We start from the raw sequence: 21,795 nt of genomic DNA, 5'->3' as shown, positions 1-21,795 counted from the left end.
TATATTAATGTCACTTTTCATTACTTTTACGTACATTTTGTTCATGTAAGACCTCGAGATGATTCTCTGTTACTGAAAGCGATCAATTTATGTTTTTGTATCTGTGTGACGTTAGCGTGTCGCTCTGTTTTTAACGTTGGCACGTCGTTTGGTAACTGGCGACTAAGAGCTAGCAGCATAACTTCATGATATTGTAAGCTAATTAACACAGATATCTTCTGTGCTTCTAGTGAAGCTGTGGTATCTCATAGGGTACTGCTAAGGAAAACCGTGAAAGCTTTTAAATTTCTTAATGTGCTCGGGCTGCAATAGCTGCTGTTTGACTGCTGGCTGACACGCTCCCTTGAAGATTATGTGTTGATCCAATTATCTGAGGCTAGCCACTACTAGCATGTGTCTTTGTTTAAACACTTTGTTGCTGACTAATGTTAGAAATTTCAGTGCTGGCAGAGTCTCGTTTTATGTGTTTCATATCTGGTGCTTCGTTAATCAGAAAGGGGTTTAAATGCTAAAGTTGGTCGGAAGTGTAATGTGAATTTAAATGCCATGATCATTTGTCTTAAAGAAAGCAAAGTATAGCCTATTATCCAAACAGGGGAATGTTGTTTTCCGTATAGTTAAACTCTCGCTGTTGTGTCCTTGCTTCACTTTTAGTAGACCCTGTGCAGGCAAATCTTTCTGCAAGAACTAAGTACATATTGAAATCAGTGTTGACAATGCTCCTTTCAGACACTGATCATTCATGCAAGTCATGAGACACATGTGAGTGAAAGGGCTTTTGTTTTTCTCTGTTAGCATGGTGGAAAAAAATTATATCATGGAAAATTTTCAATATTTTCCATCATTTTTTTTAAGGATGTGAAAATCAAATATATTTTAAACCCATTATATTGAAGCTATAGTGTTTCAAGCACTTTAAAAGCTCAAAAAATGTAGCAAACTTATCATAACATATTAAACTCATTTTGAGGAAATGGCTGTTCAAACAGTATAAATACAATATATCTCTGAGTTTAGTTCAGTTCACAAAACCACAGTCATGTAGAAGAATGCTGGCATGAGAGCTGCGCTTATGATAATTATAGACACCCTTCATGGGGAGGGTGAGCCACAGAAGGTCAATGCTGAAATGGCTGCTTGTTGGCAATAGTGTTGTATCAAAATGTACTCATGCAAAGCTGACTGGAAGGGAGAAGTGTGGTAAGAAAAGGTGTGAAAGCAAAAGGGATGGCCGCAGCCTCAAAAGAATTAGCAATTCATTAACTACAATCTTCCTTTCACAGCAAAGTTTCTGCAGTCAGTGACCCTCAGGTTGTTTTTTTTTCTTCGCGTATCTTCAGGTTTGCAGGATGGCCCAGACAGACAGCAAGGTACTGGTTTTGGGAGCGTTGGCTGGAGTGGCTGGTGTCAGCTTGGCTGTGGTGTGTTACCAAAATTTTAGGTCTCGGCGAAGAGGCTCGTGCCTGGGATTCCAATTTCACCATACTAATGAGCAAGGGTATGGTCTCACGCTGGTGGATGGTCCTGGTCTGCCCAGCGGTCAGGCCGAAGTGCTGGATCGCCTTGAAGCCCTGATTCAGTGTGTGTCAGAGCTGAAGGATGAAATGAAGGCGTTGAAGAACGCTCTGCCATCGCTGCAAGACCAGGTCAGAGAGGAGTTCAGGGGACGTGAAGAGGCACGGCGAACTGGCTCTCTGCACAGGACTACGCCAACACGAAGGAAAAGAACTGCGGCCACTGTCGCTGAGGCCAGAGCTACAGGCCGGAGCTCAGAGGAAGCAGAGAGTGAAGGAGGGTGAGTACTTTAAAAGCTGAAAACAGTTTTCCCTTTTTATTATCTGGTTAGAGATTTCTTAATAATGTCTGAGCAAATGTACAACAACATCAGAATCTTTTCCATTAACAGATTCTATGACAGTAATATGCTTTCCTGAATTGTCTCTCAGCAAGCCATAGAAGTCATTTGACTTCCTCCAAAGCGCTCTTTTGCTCACATACACGTAGACACATATAGACTTAAACTGAAAATATCAGATTAACAGGATTCACACACAAAATTATGCCCAACCTAAACAAATGCTACTTTTTACTTACAATTCCATCCCATTACACCAGCCTCACTAGCTGCAGCAGTTTTGAATTTTGAGTGATGAAGAAGCCGCTAGATCGAATAAATAGATACATCTACAGCACATGAGGTGCACATATTTTATGTGCACCTCATGTGCTGTTAAGGAACACACACTGCATGTGGCCAATCTGCCAATATCACAGTACTAATGCTGATACGCTGATGCAGGAAGTGCAGTGGCTCAATAATAATGACATATTTGTAAAGTAAGACTATTGTGTCCTTCACTGTTCTTTCTTTGTGAATTATAGAATAGGGATTAAGTGAGTAACACTTAGTTTGTCTCCATAAGTCAGTTACAGACTTCTCTATTGCAGTTTCTGGCTTGGTTTCATAATTGTTACACCCTTAACAAATCTTAACATTATCACAGAAGCGAATCTGTGGTGTAAGAAAAGCATGTGCTGCAAGTAAAGTTAAACAAAAGATAATGCACACTTGTGGTCTGTTTTAAGATGTGGGAATGAAAAGGCACTTAAGAAGAATTCTAATCTCACTTTTATTTCATGTTCTGTGAAGGGAAAAGTATATGGTTTTCTGTGGTTTCCTGGGAGCCAAACAGCTAGTTAGATTAAAGTGACGTGAAGTGAGTCACTGAGCAAAAAGGGAACCTGTGATCTGGCTAAAGCAAAAGCCCAAAATGAAACAGAAAGCACACGCAAAAAAAATCAAGAGTTCCAATTTAATACAACAAAACAAAACAGACACTTTGATAAAGATGAAGGGGAAGATGGGACTGATTAGGATTTAGAACCAGATGTGGAAACTGTGACTTACCTGTAGTGATTTGCACTGTTTGCCTGTAACACAACCATTGTTGTGGTTGTGTTACTAAGGCAAACTATAGAACCAGTGTGTGAAATCATATAGGTATCCAGAGGAGTTATCTGCTGCTAATCACATGTACTTGATTATCTGAGCATCAGCAACTGTAAATATGCTGAACGCTGATGTTTTATCAGTTTGCAGGTCTGGAGGCTTCAGGTGTGTTAGTTGCTGAGGAGGACAGATATCAGCTGTTTGTTCAGTCTGGGAAGGGTTATATAGTTGTTTCCTAACAATTTGGAGTTCATCATTTATACAATGAGAAGGATTGAATAACAAGTGAATAACCTTCAAGACGAATATCAATATTCCCAGGAGTGGAAATCCCAGAAAATTCACCACAAGGTCAGGCTCTGCAGCGCTCAAAGAATCTCAGACATAACTCCTCAGTTAGAATGTTAAATATTAGCCATGCCACCGGACAATGATCCCAAGCAAAGTAGCAAATCTGCAAAAGAGTGACTGAAAAAACAGTCCAGTCAAAGTCCAGATTTCAATCTGACTAAAATGCTGTGCATAAGTGAATGCCCACAAATCTCCCTGACCTGAAGCAAGAGTGGGTTTTTATATCTTCATAAAGTATAGAGTATGAATAAGTTTTTATATGGACACAAAGAATCTGTGACATTGTTCCACCGTTTGTCCAGCACACTTCACTCAGTTACACCCCATGAGCCTGTAGAATATAACAGTTGAGTAAAAGGTTTGAAAATATCTGCCTCACTTTATGGTTGAAGAGCAATAAATGTAATTATATTATAATCAGTTTTATGCTAATTATCTATATCCATACAATCATCAGGCTGTAGTCATTTCTTACTGAAAGTAGTTCTAATCACAAAGAAGCAAACAGAAAAATAAACTGCAGATAAATATCTTAACAGGTGGTGAGTGGTAAATTAGTTTCGGGTTAGTTTACACGTTAACAGCCGTATTTGTTGATCATTATCTGCTTTTAGGAGACTTTTGGCCCACCTACTTTACCAGTTAAACCCGCTTGCTGTTTTTTTGCATTAAATTATATATGTGACAGTATGTAGAAATGCCTCAGGTGCTGCAGATAACAGCAGACCAATCAAACACCGCATGCCCAGTCATCCACCCCCTGCCAAGATGTCTTGAACTCATGCCAGCCATAGATAACATAAACAACAGGTGTGTCTATTGTGAATGGACAACCAGCTAAAATCTCATCTTATCAAAACATTATCAGCAGTTAAATAAGGACGATTAATCCGGGGCCTTAATATTTTCACCGGTTAGGAGCACTTAAGTTTTTGTTGGACCCAACAGAGACAATCTGAACACGCAAACTCTCAAACTTGTATAAACTGTGAGCACCAAATCAGAAAGAGGATATTTTAGCATGCTTTATCCAGCCACTTAACCTGGATTGACCCCCTGCTTTATTTATGGAGGAAGTGGAGTATGTCAAGTGCCATAGAGACATCACAACACTGGGTGCAGCTCTATTCACATCCTAGCCGCGCTCTTTTTAGGTGTGCAGTGAGCCTTGGATCAGAGGTGCATGACTCCTCCCCATCTCTGTTACTATCCTCCCAGTGATTATCGTACTGCCTTGGAGCAGATTTTTTAAAAAACAACTTAAAGTAGGCCAACTGAACATCCAGCGTGCTCTGAGTGTTTAATTAGTGGTGTGCTTGTTGCTTGTGCCAGTAGCGCATGAATTACTTTAGTTGGATCTTATTTAGAAGACACCAGGAGCCCTCTTTCATGATGTATAAACTTTTCAGGTCGCTACCACTGCCCTCCTGATTGGCTAAAGAAACAGTTGGGAGGTGTCAGACTGCCCTCTAGCAAATGTGTTCACAGGTTTTGAGTGACAGCCATCGGCCGCATCAAATGCTCCTAATTACAGTTGGGGTTATTATGCTTTAAAAGACATCACATCACGCACACACCTCCTATAATTAAAGAGCCTTTCCTGCCGCTCTGTTATTTGTAAGAGCAGAGGGTGTGGGGGTTAGCTGGGAACAGTGGAGTGAAGAAATTCCAGCCCCTTAGGGAGTGAGCGGCGTCCCCCTCCTAGTTAAGATTTCTAATCCTCACATCCATTTTCAAAAGCCTCTTCGTGTCTTTTCAGCCGTCTCGAAGCACAATATCTCCACAAATTATCCCCGTAAAACCCACACTCTAAGCATTAAGTAGAAGATATTATGAGTTTGCTGAAATCCAAATCCTTAAGATTAGCAAGATTAGTGCATTTTTTTTCACATAAACATTTCAGGTTAACATTTTACCTCTCTGTAGGGGCAGGGATAGCTCAGTAGGTAGAGTGGTGGCCCCATGATCGGAAGGTCGGGGATTCGATTCCCCTGAACAGCTACCCTGAGGTACCCCTGAGCAAGGTACCGTCCCTACACACTGCTCCCCGGGCGCCCAGTGGCTGCCCACTGCTTCACTGAGTGAATGGGTTAAATGCAGAGAGGGATTTTCCCCACGGGGACCAATAAAGTACACTTTCTTTCTTTTCTTTCTTTCTTCCAGAAAAAGCGGGTGAAAAAGAAAAACTATCTTAATCTTTATGATTTGCTAACAGCACAGAGGAGAAAGAAGCAGGTTTCCAACAGAGGGCATCGTGCAAGTGTAAACAGGACCTTCAACCAATCCGAAAGCAAGCTCTGCTGCAAAACATGATATGTGCACATCGTGACCAGGCAAAGGCACTTTTTTCTACCTTTCTGGAGGTCATTCCTTCAAGTGTAATACTTTTCTGTTTGCATAATTGCAAAGATTATTTTTATGAATCAACTTTGTCCTCTGTTTACAAAGAGACTTCAAGTGTGACCAGTGTTGGCAGTACAGCCTGCCTCCAACCTGAGTGCAATAATGTGTTTTACTCAAACAAGAGAACAATTAGTGTGACATAATGGCAGAGTTACAGAGCGGCGTAGTGTTGATCAAAAGCGGGTACAGGGTCAAAAGTTCCAGCTGTTTACTCCATTCACTGCTCATGTGTCACGGCGACTTCCTCAAAGCTACCTTTCTGCAGGTAAGCAGACCCATCAATCACACTGTCTTTGTGCCAAGCTGTCAGAGGCCTCATTTAAAGGTGTCTTGTAGGAACTTGTAAATCCTCAAACAGTTCCCACTGAGTTTATTCACATCACGTCGCTGTAGCTCAAGGACATTACCACTTCTTTTTTTCCTTTTCCAAAAAAACAAGCATTTATGACATCGGATAGTTGTTGATTTAAGCAGATTTAAGAAGGAGTTTTGTTTAGCGGCGGGCAAGCCTGATCAACACACAGAAATGTTTAGAAAAAAAAAAGAAGTTCATTGTCTGCTTTGTGATTAAAAGATTTAGTCTAACTTCCCTGTGACGTCATGCAGGTGTTGCTTCGCAGCTGTCCATATCCACTACATTCACGTCTATGTCCTCAGATTATTCTTCAATGAAAGGCTATTAGCCAAACAAACACATCTGTTAACTCGAGGAAAATAGTTTATACTATGCACCCATTTCAGCTGTCTGATGCGTTTCTCGTCAAATTGGCTGGTCTCTGACCTATATCTGTTAAGTTTGACCACCCACGTCTCCCTTTTAGGTTGCTTCTTTATAGACCCGATCTTATAAACGTGATGCAAAAAAGGCATTTTTTTCCATTAGCATTTTAATCTGTTAAACAGTTTCAGTCAAACATTGTTTAATCAAGTTTTCGCTGTACAGTATTTAATCCGTATTTATATTAGAGATGGCACAATACCACTTTTTTATGTCCGATACCGATATCATGAATTTGGATATCTGCCGATAGCAATATAAATCCGATATAGGATATATATATATATTCATAGTCCACCAACACTGATCAATCTAATAAACTTAAACCTACACCATCCTCCCTATTGTGGTATTTTAAAGAGTACTTAGTGGAAATATTAAACAACCTAACTAATAGGGTTGCCAGCAAAAAAAAGAAAGAAAGAAATAGGGACACCCCCCCCCCCCCCCCCCCCCCCCATAATGCTTAATTGACGTAATCAACTTGAATTTAAAGCACGTGTTAAAAAAATGCACAGAAGTCTATAATTTTTCTACAGTAATTAAATAGATTCAACATCTTTCTTCAACAGAATTGCAAAGGAAAAAGTACAGTAGCTTTCTAGGTTATAAATTTGACTTAATAGTTACTACACTCAACAAAAATATAAACGCAACACCTTTGTTACTGCTCCCATTCCCCATGGGATGGACGTAGAGACCTAAAATTCATTCCAGATACACAATATAACCATCCCTCCCAAACAGTGGTCACAAATCAGTCCAAATGTGTGGTAGTGGGCACATCTGCTATATTGAGATAATCCATCCCACCTCACAGGTGTGCCACATCAGGATGCTGATCTGACATCATGAGTAGTGCACAGGTGTACCTCAGACTGCCCACAACAAAAGGCCACCCTGGAATGTGCAGTTTTGGACTGATTTGTGACCACTGTTTGGGAGGGATGGTTATATTGTGTATCTGGAATGAATTTTAGGTCTCTACGTCCATCCCATGGGGAATGGGAGCAGTAACAAAGGTGTTGCGTTTATATTTTTGTAGAGTGTATATACAATAATGGATTTCTATACATTTTACATCAGATGAAAACTTTGGTTGTAAGATTCAGATAATTATTTATTAAAAGCTAGACATGAGAATTAGAAAGAAAAGTATGTTTTTGTGCCCCTCTTTCCCTGTTAATGCCCTACCTGCCCCCCTGGCAAAACTTTGCTAGATCCTGGTGTAGAAAGTAATCTTAAATAAATTCTAACAACAGCTTATCAAGCTTAAACGTGCTGCTGTTGTTCAGCCCGGTTTCCTCTTTCTGCCGCAAAGTGGGTGAAAAACAAACAAGAGAGACGGGGGTCGCGACAGAAAAGCCGATCAGCTGATTGTTGATCAGTTTCAATTTGAAGTAGCAGCAGGAGAGGGAGGGAGAGAGAGGCAGTCGCTCCATATATCGGTTGTTAAGCTTAACGTGGGAATGCTTTACGAACATTCAGAGATGAACTTACACACTTGCTTTACTTCTCTGGGATAGCTTTCTCCAAAATGAAATTCTGGTTTGGAAGCACGTAGTGAGGCTCCAAATACTCAACCAGACCGCCAACAGGTCTCGCACGCCACTCTATCACGAGACGCACACCGCTCCGACGTGCTAAGGTCATGACCCGGGTTACGCTGTGTCGCTAGTTTTGTGAGGTGCTTTTGTGATATTTAATGGATCGGATTACATTTTTTATTTCTCTCCGATATCCGATCCAGTAATTTAGGTCAGTATCGGACCGATATGTAATATTGGATTGGTCCATCTCTAATTTATATTCAGATGATGTGGTATAGAGAGTAAAGGTTGATGCTCACTCATCTTAATGAGATCGGTTATTTTGCAGGTGGCCATTAGCACCAACACTTTTGACCAACAATTGCTCCTCCAGATGTATAGAACTCTTGCTAGTTGGCCAATTCACCTTTCAGGACTTTCTAGAATATAATGAAGTTTACTGTCGTCATGAAAAAATAAATTTATAAAGTTAAAAAAAAATCGAAATAATTAATAAATTCCATTTAGGTTCTGTTACTAATATAATGAGGTCTTCATAATCAGTCCTAAACAGATGGCCTGTTCTGCTTTTAGTGTAATGTCACTTTTTGCGTTGCTTTTACTGTTTCCACAGCAGAGCTAAGACAAACTTCCTTTCAGCTTTCTCTTCCAAACTTTGCAGGACAGCTGTTAGTAGCTGGTAGCTAGCATTAACGCTCTTGCTATTCGGTGGCATCATTTGGGGGGGGGGGGGGGATTACAATTAGTCAATTTATCAGCAAGTTGATTATATTGGCTGTTATTAGCTACTTGATAACCTATTGGTGTCAGAATTTACAACGGATAAAAAATGACAGAAACACCCTTCAACTATGTAAGGAGTGTTACATTGTATAGTTTGCCCAATAGAGGGCAGTAATGTTATCGGCATTAAAAATCCTGTATTAATCATGCTCTAGTGTCAAATGATTTATGTTGCTTTGTTGTTTTCTCCTTTAGAGTGAAGCGTTTGCTAATAATTGTTGTGTCATATAATTAGAACCTCTGAGTTTGCTCCATGACGCTCCTGGTAGTCGGTAATTTTGTATGTTGAAACCCTTGAAAAGCCACAGTGGGTGTTTTGTCTATTTTCCTGTTCATCGGTATAGTAGTATTGGAAAAATTCACGTCAAGCTTGAAAAACTGGAATACCGATACTGTTCCAGTTTGCTTCCCAGTACTAATTTTAGTCTGCTTCAGCATTAATAATGCAGAGAGAGGTTGATCAGGACAGTGATTTAGCTATTACAACTAATCAGGTGAACAGAGTCTGTGGGTCAGTCATCATTTCAATTCAACAATTTATGTATATAATCATAGTGTGAATATATCTAAAACTACCAAATCTAGTCATTCACTGACTTCCAGTTTGCTCTGTGGGCTTTATGGGCCTACATGTCTTTCACTGGAAAGCTCTTTGAGCTGTGTTCTTTACTCTTTGCTGTTCTTATTTGTTTTGCTACAAGAACAAAGCAACATTTGGTATTCTCAAGAAACGTGCTGCTGCCACCCTGCTGTCAAATCCTCTGTCACTAGAGTTATGATCCTTCCTAGCTGATTAAAAACCTTTTCCAGCTAATGGAAGCAATCCATCACAACACATCAAACTCAGGAAGTTGTGTAATAAAACACACAAAAAGAGTAACCTGTCGGATAAATTGCTTATTCTATACTCTGTTTCTTATTTACTGTGTATTGCCAAACACTCTGCTGTAATTTATTTTATCTTAAATATCTTTGTGACCTTCTAACAGGTTTATTGGTAACATTGATGACTCTCATACACGTGTTTCTTTCCTGTTTACTTTTGGCGACATTGCAGCTAAATGTCAAATGTGCAGCTGTGTACATCCCCACTTTCAAAACTTGTTTATTCATCTGCTATTTCAGGAACAACATTTTATCATATCCTAATAGAAGTGCTATTTATGGATACACAGTAGAGATAAAAATAACGTGGCTGGAATGAATGGCTCTATTCTTTATTAATGTGCAGTGTCATCTTGTGACTGTGAGAAATGAATGATGCGTTGTTTATCACCCACATCTTTTTCCAGCACAACGCAGGGGGTCATGTTGAGAAAGTCAGTGACGCTGTCAGTTGGCTTGTAGGTCGGTAGGGAAAGTGAAAGGTGACATCAGCGTTTTTAGGGGGAGGGATGGAGAATAAATAACTGGATTCGCTCCAGTCAGTCAGGCATTGTTTCACAGCAGGCTTTCATTGGACCTGTCACCAGACTCTGAATAAGCTGAGCTGCATGCTCTTAGGCCCGGTGATGTTGGGATGGTAACTGGGGTTTTGTTTTGAAGGCGGTAACCGTGGAAACTGCCATTAGTAAGCTCTATTAAGAGGTTCCTTCTTTGCCCCCTTAGGCTCTACACACTGAATGATCTCCCCTAGGGAGCACACAGCCTGTTTGAAAATGAAAGTAAAGCTTCAGGAACCATTAACGTTGCAATGGGGAGTTACAGTGTTGTTCACAGCTTTGTGCATGGTGCTGATTACAAACCAAGAAGTTCTCTTTTTACAGGATCCAGTACTGACTGGATAAAATTAATTATGAACCCATTTTTAGGGGGTTTCTTTCAATTAGCAGCATTTGAAACCCCATGCTGTGTTACCAAAGCTCTACTTTTTTAAAAAAAAAAACAACAAGGGGAGGAGGAGGAGGAGGGGTTGCTGAGCCACTCTGTTTAGGGTAAAATCATGTCGCAAGTTTATTCTTGGAGCAATTCAGCAGGCAAAACAAACCAAGAATAAACTTGTTACATGATTTTTGGCAATTATATTTAGCAATTCCTTTTTAATTAAATTTTTTTATATTGAGCTTGTGTTCACACTACTAATAAACACCTGTTGGATAAACCTCTAGAGCCATGCAGCACTTGCTTTTTCCCTGTATATTGTTATTATTTTCTTTAGGTGTTTCCATATAACAGTAATCTCCATGAATTTAAGCTTGTAAAGCTATTTGTTATAAATTCCTCTTTGTAACACTTCACTTGGACTTGGGCTGGACTTTTAATCTGAATGAGCTGAATGATGTAATCGTAAAGTGAAGACATTATTCACTTTTCTCATTGTCACGCTATATGGGGGTGGCTGTAGCTCAGGTGTAGAGCATCTACTACTTAGAACGTCGGTGGTTTGATCCCTGGCTGCTCCAGTCTGCATGCTAAATAGCCAAGATACTTACCCCAAGTTAGTTTCGGATGTATCCGTATGAATGTGTGTGAATTTTAATTAGAAAGGACTCAAGCATAGAAAAAAATGCATGTATGAATGGTTGTGAATGGGTGCTCAGGTGTATTAGAAAAGCACTATAGAAGAACCAGTGCATTTACCATTTATCATTCTGTGTGATGCTGTGCAAAATCTAATACATAATTATCCATGTTTGCTACATTATCTGGTAGTTATCTGTTAAATGCTTTGACCAAATGGTCAATTTTCAGGGTCATACCGAGGTGTCAAAGATTATGATCGAAGTCAGTCATTGTTTTTCACTAATCTGCACCATGATTATAGTCACAGAAGGTCTCTCTCCCTTTCTCTCTCTCTCTCTTGTAATACTGTTGTCTTTGTTTGTGAGGTCCTTTCCCTTACCCAAACTTAATTAGATTTGTTCTTTCAGAGCTATGCGCTGCTAGTAACACCGCCAACATAATAATGGTTCCTGTACAAACATATGTACATTACATAAACACACAGTAAGACAAATAGATTCTTAGCTTCTTTTTCTTTCAACTCAAGTGATTCATGAACCGTGGAATGGCGTGACAGGAATGCGTTGATCACTCAGTACGCCACTGCCTGTCTCTCCACCCGAGAGGGAGTGAGGGAGGGAAAAAGGGCTGTTGAATGAATTAAAAAGACAAAAGGATGAATGAATGAGAGAATGAATGACTAGTGCAGTGAGGCTAAAGATAAATGCAAGGCTTTTTTTTTTTTTGGTGAAAGTTAGTGCAGCGTGCTGTGTTGCAGCTAGACCAAAAAAAAAAGTAAGAACACAAAAGCACCCACATTCAAATTTTTTTAAGCTGAAATGTATTGGCCAATAAATGATTTGAGCTTCGCCTGCAGGTATTAGGGTTTACTTTGGGGTTTAGTGTGCAGAGGGAGATTGTAGCAAGTCTGCCAAAGCCTTGCTACAATCTCAAAATGATGGTATAAAAACAAACGGAGATTAAAATATGTATGAGGCAAAGTCTGGTTTCTTTTGCAGTTACAGAGATTCTCTGTTTCCTGCTAAGCTGCTGAATGTGACAAGCCAATGAATCAGTTATTTAAACTCCTGACTAATGCTAAAAAAATAAAAATCAATCCTGTAGTTAAAAATTTGGACTTTGGAGCAATAAGATTTACCCTTGCTGAAAACACTCTTGCAACCTTGTTTTAAACTGTGCTAACTAATGTTTCTAATGACCCAAGTTTTAATACATATATCTGATTTTATTTTTATTATTATGTATTTATTTAGATATTTGGATATTTGTTATGTGCAACACATGAAAAGCCAGATCCACTAAATGGGGAAAAATATGCTCCGTTCTAAAAACAATCAGTTTATTTCAATATCATGTCTTATTTCAAAAAATAAGACATGCTTTTTTTTCTCGGGAATAAATATCAGCACAGTTGGCAATAAACTAAATAGAGAGCAATTCACATTTAACAGAAATTCACATTCAGTTATTAATTTTGTGCTAAGGAACCTTCCTCTTTTATAGGACTATAACCAGATGCATCCAGCTGGCAGCCAGCTGAGTTGACGCCCTTCAGGTTGTGTTCATTTAGACTGACAACATGTTGGCAATCTGTCTGCATTTATAAATTATACAGCAATTATTTGTAAACCTTCAACAATCTCTCTGAGATTTATTTCAGTCAGTTCAAGTCAGGCTGTGACTATTTGACTGAATGGCTGTTATTTAAATGTATTTAATAAAATATCAACATTTAGTGTCCCTGTACAGATATTGCTGTATGGTTGTGTTTTTTCATTTTCTCCTCCACCCGTAGACTGTTCTGATGTAGAGGTCTTTCACTGTTGCAAAAACTCACGTTACAAGTGCATGCATTTCGCTCACAAATGATAAAAAGTAAGGCAGAGGGGGCATCTGAAGTTAAATGGTAAATGGCCTGTATAGCACTTTACTTAGTCCCTATGGACCCCAAAGCGCTTTACACTACATTCAGTCATCCACCCATTCACACACACATTCACACACTGGTGATGGCAAGCTGCATTGTAGCCACAGCTGCCCTGGGGCGCACTGGCAGAGGCCGGATACTGGCGCCATCGGGCCCTCTGACCACCACCAGTAGGCAATGGGTGAAGTGTCTTGCCCAAGGACACAACGACCAAGGCTGTCGGAGCCGGGGCTCGAACCGGCAACCTTCTGATTACAAGACGAACTGCCAACTCTTGAGCCATGATCGCTCCTAAAGACATCTCGCGGGAAAGAAACCCTGCTCATAGATTCCAGACATTATGGCAAATGATTAATCTTTATGCAGTCCAATTCTCAAATTTATAACAGTGGTAAAAGCGATAGTCCATCCATCCACTTTCTTTCTCTTATCTGGGCCCAGACCTCCCTCTCTACGGCCACTTCCTCCAGCTTGTCCAGGATAACACCTAGGTGTTCCCAGAGGCCTGCTGGGAGATATAATTTCTCCAACATGTACTGGGTCTGCCCTGTGGCTTCCTCTTGGTGGGACCCCAAGATACTTAAACTCTACTGTATGTATTATTGTAGGGTAAACCTTACAATATAAAGCGCCTTGAGGTGACTGTTGTTGTGATTTGGCGCTATATAAAGAAAATTGAATTGGAAAAACTCCTTCACTTGGGGCAGTAACTTGTCCCTGACCTGGAGTAGGCACTCCACCCTTTTCCAGCTGAGGACCATGGCCTCCGACTTGGAGATGCTGATTCTCATTCCTGCCAACCAAGATAGCCCTACAACATCCAGAGCTTTCAAGAACTCTGGGTAAACTTCATCCCCTGGAGTGGATGCCTCCAAGGAGTTGTTTAACTGGCTCAGTGCCCACCATCTGGTTCAAAGGTTACCACCAAGACAGACACCAACCACCTTGTGGCTGCAGCTCAGTGGAGAAACTTCAGCAATTAAGGTATTAAACATGGTCTATTCGGACTCAATGTCCCCATTCTCCCTCGGAATGCTGTCAATGGTGGTAAGAGTTGAAGGTAACCCTCACTATACATTTAGGCACCTGTCTTCACCCAAGTGTCCAGAACATACGGCCTTAGATCTGATGATACGATTACAAAATCTGTCATCGACCTGTGGCCTTGGGTGTCCTTATTTCAAAATCGTGTTCGTTGTGGACAAACTTTGGTTTGCACAGAAGTCCAGAAACAGAACCCTGCTCGGGTTCGAGCTGGGGATCAGTCCACCAGGGTTTGCACCCCTGGCCCCCGCCCAGCACACACTGCACCAGACTCCTACAGCACCTCCTGCGGGTGGCGGGCCTACTGCAGGGTGGGCCCATGTCCCTCATTTGGGATGTGCCTGCCTGGTGTGTCTTAGACTAAGGCCCATCCCCAGGCACTCGCCCTTGGGCACCTTCCCCACCTGTCCCGAGGGCAGGGCCCCAGTAACCCTATCCCGGGCTAGGGTGAGATATTCTCTAGATCTTTCACTCATTGGGGTTTTTGAATCACTCTTTGTCTGGTCCCTCACCCAGGAGCAATTTGCCATGGGAGAGCCTACCACGGGGAAAAAGCCCCCCGACAACATAGCCTCTGGGATCCCTGGGAATATAATATTTCTCGGTAGCTGGTCACCTTTCCTACAGTGTAAACTATCATGCACTTAACTGTTTGTATAAAAATATTGATAGGGGTTAAAAAGCATTTTCATTGAAGTAAAATTGATTGAAAAGTGGGAAAAACTCCCATAATTTCAGTGTATAAGTCGATTTGTGCACTTGACTTTTACTGTAGTGGCACTTCATCATCAACAGTTGCTTTCTTGGCTAAGGAAAATCTCTGCAGTTCAAATGCCCTCATATTACTCCTGTAATCACTGCACCCAGGGGTGGGTGGGTGGGTGTGTGTGTGTGTGTGTGTGTGTGTGTGTGTGTGTGTGTGTGTGTGTGTGTGTGTGTGCGTGTGTGTTATGGGGTGGAACTGGCAAGCAGCCCTGCAGCACAAGGCACCTGTTGGGTCCACAGGGTTTATGTCTGAGGCCCGCTCCGACACATCCCTTCAGAACCATGGCTCACAGCCCAAAACATTCTCTTAACCACCAATGACGCATATGCAGCCACTGCCAACACTTAATAGAAGCCTTTCATATTTTTTACCTTTGTCTGTCTTTCATTTTCACCTGCCTTTTTAATATGGGTATTTTTCTGCCATTGCTATTTAAGTGTTAGCTTAGGGAGTCAGTGTGCGTGTGCAGCCATTGAAAGGGCACCATAAAACTTCTAACACAGGCATTGCGTGCCTCACAGTGCTAAACAAGTCTCCTTGTGTTTGTGAAAAAGCCTTCAGGTAACTAAAGTTAGACTTTAGGAATTCCTTAAGAGCTAGTATTTTTAAACAATTAACAGACCAACTTATATAAACAAACCTGGTGCCTTTTTTTTTTTTTTGTGCATAAACAGGCAGTGAATAGGGCTTCTTTATAATCAGTATGTGGCACAGAGTGGCTTGTAAAAATTCTCATGATGACAGGATTTTGATTGATCTGAAAAGCTCCTCAGCTGGGGTGAGTTCACCTCACATGTAGGGCGGTTTATTAATTCTTCTTGAGTTTAGCGTATGCACTTTGCTGATAGCAGGATGGAGACGGTGTGGTCTGCATGTACGCGTTCAGCACAGCTTTCTAATCCACATCAGTAACGTTTAATTGCACATGCTGACAGCAAAATGAAGCTGCACCTCATTCTTTTGCCATTTGTTTGTACTTACAGGTACATGACTGCGCTGACAGACTCAGAGGAGGATGAGCTAAGTGATGCAGAAGAGAGGGATCAAGAGCATCCTGTGGACAAGTTGTCTCTCCTCATTGAGCAGATTGACCGTTTGCATCAGGGCTGTGAGTCTGACAAACGGGAAAGTCTTAATATCCTTTTGGAACAAAGAGAAGAGGTGCATATACATTTCATTAATTCGTGTTTGTCTCCATAATAAATACAAAACAGTGTGATGGAGTTGTGTACTTTCATGTACTTCTCTAGTTTGGACAAAATTCGACATTTCTTTGGCGGCTAACCCGAGCTTACTGTGACGTCCATGACATCAGCTTGACTCTGGAGGAGAAAAAGACCTACGCAGAGACTGGTAAATTACCAAAACTTGTTTCATGTCTCGTTTGACTAGCATTCTACGCTGGATATGAGATGTTATCTTATAATAAATCCGACTGTTACACTGGCCAACCCTCAAAAGTCAGTGTCTCATCTGGAATACCCAAATCCAAATGTGGTTTTAAGCAATGTCAGGGAATTGGCAGGAGTGCTTGGCAAGCTTGGACAAAACATAGCCCTGGATTGGTATTTATCTGTCATACTAGCTTGGATGCAACACGTTCATGTATCTTCAGTATCTTCAGTTAAGCATATTGCTTAAGTTAATTACACAACACTTCTAGAAAAATTCAGTTCTTTAAACAGCACTGAGTCACAACTTCTGCAATGACCAGTGCAAAGATCCTTGTATAGTGTTATATTCTAGTCATTTACTCTAATTTCTGTTCAACGTAAACCCCCAAACATTGGTGTCTAGTACCTCATCTTTTTAATTTCAACAAGTCTAGGTTCTAATTCTAATAAACTCAATGGCTGCTTTTAGGTACATCTGTACAGATGCCCATTAACCTGGATATCTAATCATGTAATCAGTAACTTAGTGCATTTAGTAATGTAGACATGATCAAGACAACCTGCTGAAGTTTAAACTCAGCATCAGAATGAGTACTGAAGGTGATTTTGAATGTGGTGTAGTCGTTGTAGCACAGGCTGGTCGGAGTATTTCAGAAACTGCTGATCTACTGGGATTGTTCCACACAGCCATCTTTAGGTCTGAAAACAGAGAATGGTCAGGCTACAGTTCACAGAGGCTCACCAGAACTACACAGTAGAAGATTGACAAAATGATTGGCTGTGTCAGAATTTGGTGTCAGCAGCATTAAAATCTTGGATCCATCCTGCCTTGTATCAAAGGTTCAGGCAGTTGGCGGTGGTGTGATGCAACAACCTATCTGAGTGTTGTTATTGGCCGTGTCCATCCCGTCATGACCAAAGTGCATCTTCTGATGGCTGCTTTCAGCAGGATAACGTGTCATCTCAGTGATGTTAGTGGTTTCTCTAACGTGGCAGAGTTCACTGACTTCAAAATACCCTCCACTGTAACCAGAGCTCAGTCCATTAGAGTGGCTGTGGGATTTCCTGGATTCCTGTGAGGAATGTTTCTAGCATCTTGTTGAATCTGTGCCACAAAGCAGCAATACTAGCAAGGTGTAATCCATGAGGTGGCAGGTGAGTGTAGGCTCAGTGGAGCTAATGGTACTGTACACTTAAATGAAACAAAGACAGTTTTTCAATTGACGATTGGACTGTTCCAGATGAAAACTGACATTTGTGTATTTTTATCTATAAATTAAAAAAATGTAACAACAAAATGTCTCCTATGAGCTACTTTAAGTGTTAAAAGGATTAGGTGACCCTAGGAGCATTTACAATACTTGTGTCTGAAGTTAACTTCAGAAAATTGTCCTTTTATGTTGCCATCTTTGTCCTGTGTACATAGGTAATACGCTCAAAAAAGAGGATACTTTCATATTAACTTAATGATAACAAACACTTTGTTCTTTGACCTAATTTGCTTTATTCTTAATCGTTTACATTTGACCACAGTGGGTTTTATTTTTCCAAACAGAGGCTGTTTTGTTTTTTTGTTTTTTTTGTTTGTTTGTTTTCGTTTTCATACTGGACTGACCTGTTTCTCTGTAATCCTTTCTCATCATTGTACCTCTAAGCAGAGCCAGCCAGGTGCTTCCTGCTAAGGCACCTGTCTCAAAGCATTTGAACGTGTCAAAGCCTTGAAATTTTTAAGTAGCAAAGAATCATGTTTAACATTCTTTTAGATATTAATAGAGCGGACAAAATGAAACGCATTCCACTAAGTGATGAAGGATTAAAAACTGAGCTGTCTTCCTGGATTGCATTTGATGTAACTTCTGTTTTATTGCTTTAATCCAGTGCCCATTGATGCTTCTTGATTTATGTGTGTCCTGTTGTGCTTTCTTAGTCAACACACCCCTTGATTGTACTAATCCAGTCTCTGTTCTTTCGTCCCGTAGAACAAGAATGTCCAGGTTGCAGAGTGTGTGTCAGATTTATGTTTCAGCAGAGGATCGTTATCCGTTTATCTGTCTTTTTCTCTTTCCTCTCAGGGAAGAAAGTTGGCGAGGAAGCAGTGAACTTAAATCCTACATGTGCTGAAAGTCATCAGTGGTAGGTCTGAGCCGTTTCCTTATGCTTGTTATCATTTAAATGCAACTTTCTTCTGTTCAATAAACTCTTTCTGATTTTCGCAATGAAAGATGTCTGAGATGAGGCTTAGCCTGAATATGAGAGAAGTCCCATTATGTGAGAATCAATGTTATGCAGATTTCTAATCCAGCTAATTTTAAGTTAAATGCTATGAGACCAAATGAAAGCACAAATGCAGGTACTTTCCCCAGATCAGAGGTGTCAGTAGGGTTGAGTGACTTGTTACCCTGGAGCGCCTGTTCCTCTGTGTTTGAATAGATGAACGTCTGACTCAGGCATTTCCTTTGGGTAGCCTACTAAATGCAGCTTGAACAAGAAAAGAGAAAACTCACACGGGTAAATGAAAAAAGCAATTTAAATATGAATTTGTTGGTTTATGCTTTACACCCAACCAGAAAGCCCTGCAATATGTAAAATACGAGTGAAATGGTGTCCTTCAGCAGAGCACTGCCGCATCCTTTGAAAGCATGTATGCTTGTCAGATAGTAGTAGCTTACATCTCAAACATCTCCTTCCTTCGGATCAGCCCCTCATCCACCTGATAGCATCTCATCCAATTTAGGAATGTAAGCACAACCTTGGCTCAGTTCGACTGACGGTTATAGTGGAGTAACTCGTGTCTGCAGAAGTTGCAACAGTTAACTTTTTCTGCAGGTTGTTAGTTGCTTCACAGCAGTGCAAGTTGTACATGCATTGTTTGTAGCCGTACGTATTCAGCGCTTAGGGATGTGCTGCTGAACAGGTCGCTCCAAGGCATTTATTTTCATTTTACATGTTCTTGTCACAAAACATCAGCATAATTTAATGATACCTTTGTTGAATCTGACGCTAACAGACAAAATGACTATTATTTGTCCTCTGTGGTCCTTAGTGTAAGTGGCAGTCACAGATTATCCCCGGACAAATTAAAGGAAAGGATATCAGGAATACCTCCTCTCCACTTGTACACCACCCCAGTCAGTCTGTGACTCAAGCAAAAATCCCCTTGCTTTTAATTAGCTCTGCATAGTGGGCCTGATGGCGTGCATCCCGTTTGTATTTGTGCAGGCCCCAATGCATTCCTCCATCTGAAACACTGCTCATGTCAAAACTTGACTGATGGAATCTGTGGCTGAAACGGAGAGATGAAAATTGCACTAGATACAGTTATGATTTCTTCAGAACACACGCGCGCACAGCTCCAATAAAATGCGAGCACATTTATCTAGCTTTTTTATTTTTTTTTTTAAACTTGTCCTTAATGGAGGCCATTCTAAAAAACGTTTCCAATTTAAAGTGTTTACTGGTACTTGCATTTCATAAATGAGTGTCCAGTGTAATTGAGATTATGTGGTTACTTTATGTATAGGCACACAAAGTTCTCTCACAGAAAACGGCCCGCTTGCACCAGAAGTCCTATTTGTTCTGTTCGTTAGGGAATAATTAGCATTAGCTCATGCACATACCGCAGCACTCGAGACAGCAGGTGAAAAATAAGGCTGTGTTTGTTTAGCTAATTAAGAGGAACGGCTTTGAAAAAAGAAAAAACCTTAATTCTTAATCCTATATCCACTGATGGAATTTGTAAGATTCTTAAACCGAGCATAAACAGCATCTAAGTTGAACGGACAGAGCAAAGTAGGTAAAGCTGCACTTTGGGAAGGGAGGAGGCAGGGAGTGGGGACGGTGCCAGGCAGTGTTGCAAGGAAGTTTATGTCTGAGGTAACTGTTTACTTAGTGTACTGATGCCGTGAGAAAACTTGTCACCTGTTTTCCTGAATGCTGTTCAGCTTGTCACAGTTTCACAGATGTTGATTAAACAGGCTGCCAGTCAGTTTCTGCTCAGCCACTGAAACTACTTATAGACTTTACATACCAGTGAAAGAATGTCTTTTTGGACCTTTTTTCTGCCGTGTGACCTCATTTAAGGTGTTTAAATTGATTGATTGCGATTTACCTGGAAGTCAAAGATGTAAAAGTGATAAACGGTGTAGGCACAACTGAAAATTGAAAGCCCAAATCGTTATTGAAATTGCAGTGGATTTATAAATGGCTGCCAGTAAACTCCTGTCACCCTTGCATCTATGAGTGACAGTCGAGCAGGTTGGGTGAGGGGGACTGTCTAAACAAACCTGCTTTGTTGTATCTGCAGTTTGCATGGCATATCACATAAAGTATGTCTCTACACCTACCCTGGCTTTTCTAGGCCAAATATGCTTCACGGTGGGGTGTGTCTATTGCAGCCAATAGTATTCCAGGTAGTGTAATAGGGCATCATGATTAGAAAGGGACAAATTGCTTGGTCTACTCTAAGTGGTAAAATGATTCAAAAGTCTAACCGAAACATCGAGCCAGTGGCTCACTGAAATGAATAACTAGTCAACTGTCTAGTTTACTTCGAAGGACTTTGCCTTTCCCCTTGACAGCAGTTCTAAATGACATGATTTCTCCATCAGGAAATTAAGTTTGGATCATGGAAGAAAATGTTTTGAATCCCTAGTATTCTTTACTACATAACATTTATTGTAGGGAACTTGAAGATAATTCAAAAACGGACAACATAAACAATTTTGTTACCTTTACTGTATCTTTTACTGCTCATGATATAATTCAATTCCAATTCAACTTTATTTATACAGCGCCAAATCACAACAACAGTCACCTCAAGGTGCTTTATATTGTACAGTAGATCCTACAATAATACATACAGTGAAAAACCCAACAATGGTATGACCCCCTATTGTCAAGCACTTTGGCAACAGTGGGAAGGAAAAACTCCCTTTTAACAGGAAGAAACCTCCGGCAGAACCAGGCTCAGGGAGGGGCGGGGCCACCTGCTGCGACCGGTTGGGGTGAGAGAAGGAAGACAGGATAAAGACATGCTGTGGAAGAGAGACAGAGATTAATAACAAGTATGATTCAGTGCAGAGAGGTCTATTAACACATAGTGAATGAGAAAGGTGACTGGAAAGGAAAAACTCAATGCATCATGGGAATCCCCCAGCAGCCTACGCTTATTGCAGCATAACTAAGGGAAGATTCAGGGTCACCTGGTCCAGCCCTAACTATATGCTTTAGCAGAAAGGAAAGTTTGAAGCTTAATCTTAAAAGTAGAGATAGTGTCTGTCTCCCGAATCCAAACTGGAAGCTGTTTCCACAGAAGAGGTGCCTGAAAACTGAAAGCTCTCCCTCCCATTCTACTTTTAAATACTCTTAAATACTCTGGGAACAACAA

The 21,795-nt window shown here is 40.7% G+C and overlaps 1 protein-coding gene across 4 annotated transcripts in view; it reads left to right on the top strand.

Moving 5' to 3' along the window:
* Window positions 1-21,795, top strand: part of rmdn2 (regulator of microtubule dynamics 2) — a 54,529-nt gene that overhangs the window by 17,074 nt on the left and 15,660 nt on the right. For all 4 annotated transcript variants that reach the window (XM_085428781.1, XM_085428782.1, XM_085428780.1 and 1 more), the window contains exons 2-5: window positions 1,341-1,795; window positions 15,999-16,176; window positions 16,266-16,368; window positions 18,482-18,542. In XM_085428781.1, the coding sequence (XP_085284907.1) occupies window positions 1,350-1,795; window positions 15,999-16,176; window positions 16,266-16,368; window positions 18,482-18,542 (788 nt within the window). In that variant the 5' untranslated portion in view covers window positions 1,341-1,349. The remainder of the gene's footprint in view (window positions 1-1,340; window positions 1,796-15,998; window positions 16,177-16,265; window positions 16,369-18,481; window positions 18,543-21,795) is intronic.

This window comes from Rhamphochromis longiceps, linkage group LG13 (genome assembly GCF_057381845.1).
Source record: "Rhamphochromis longiceps isolate RC_006_pf linkage group LG13, R_longiceps_female_GT1.1, whole genome shotgun sequence".
NCBI classification, from domain to species: Eukaryota; Metazoa; Chordata; class Actinopteri; order Cichliformes; family Cichlidae; genus Rhamphochromis; species Rhamphochromis longiceps.
This window is presented reverse-complemented; position numbering and strand designations above follow the sequence as displayed.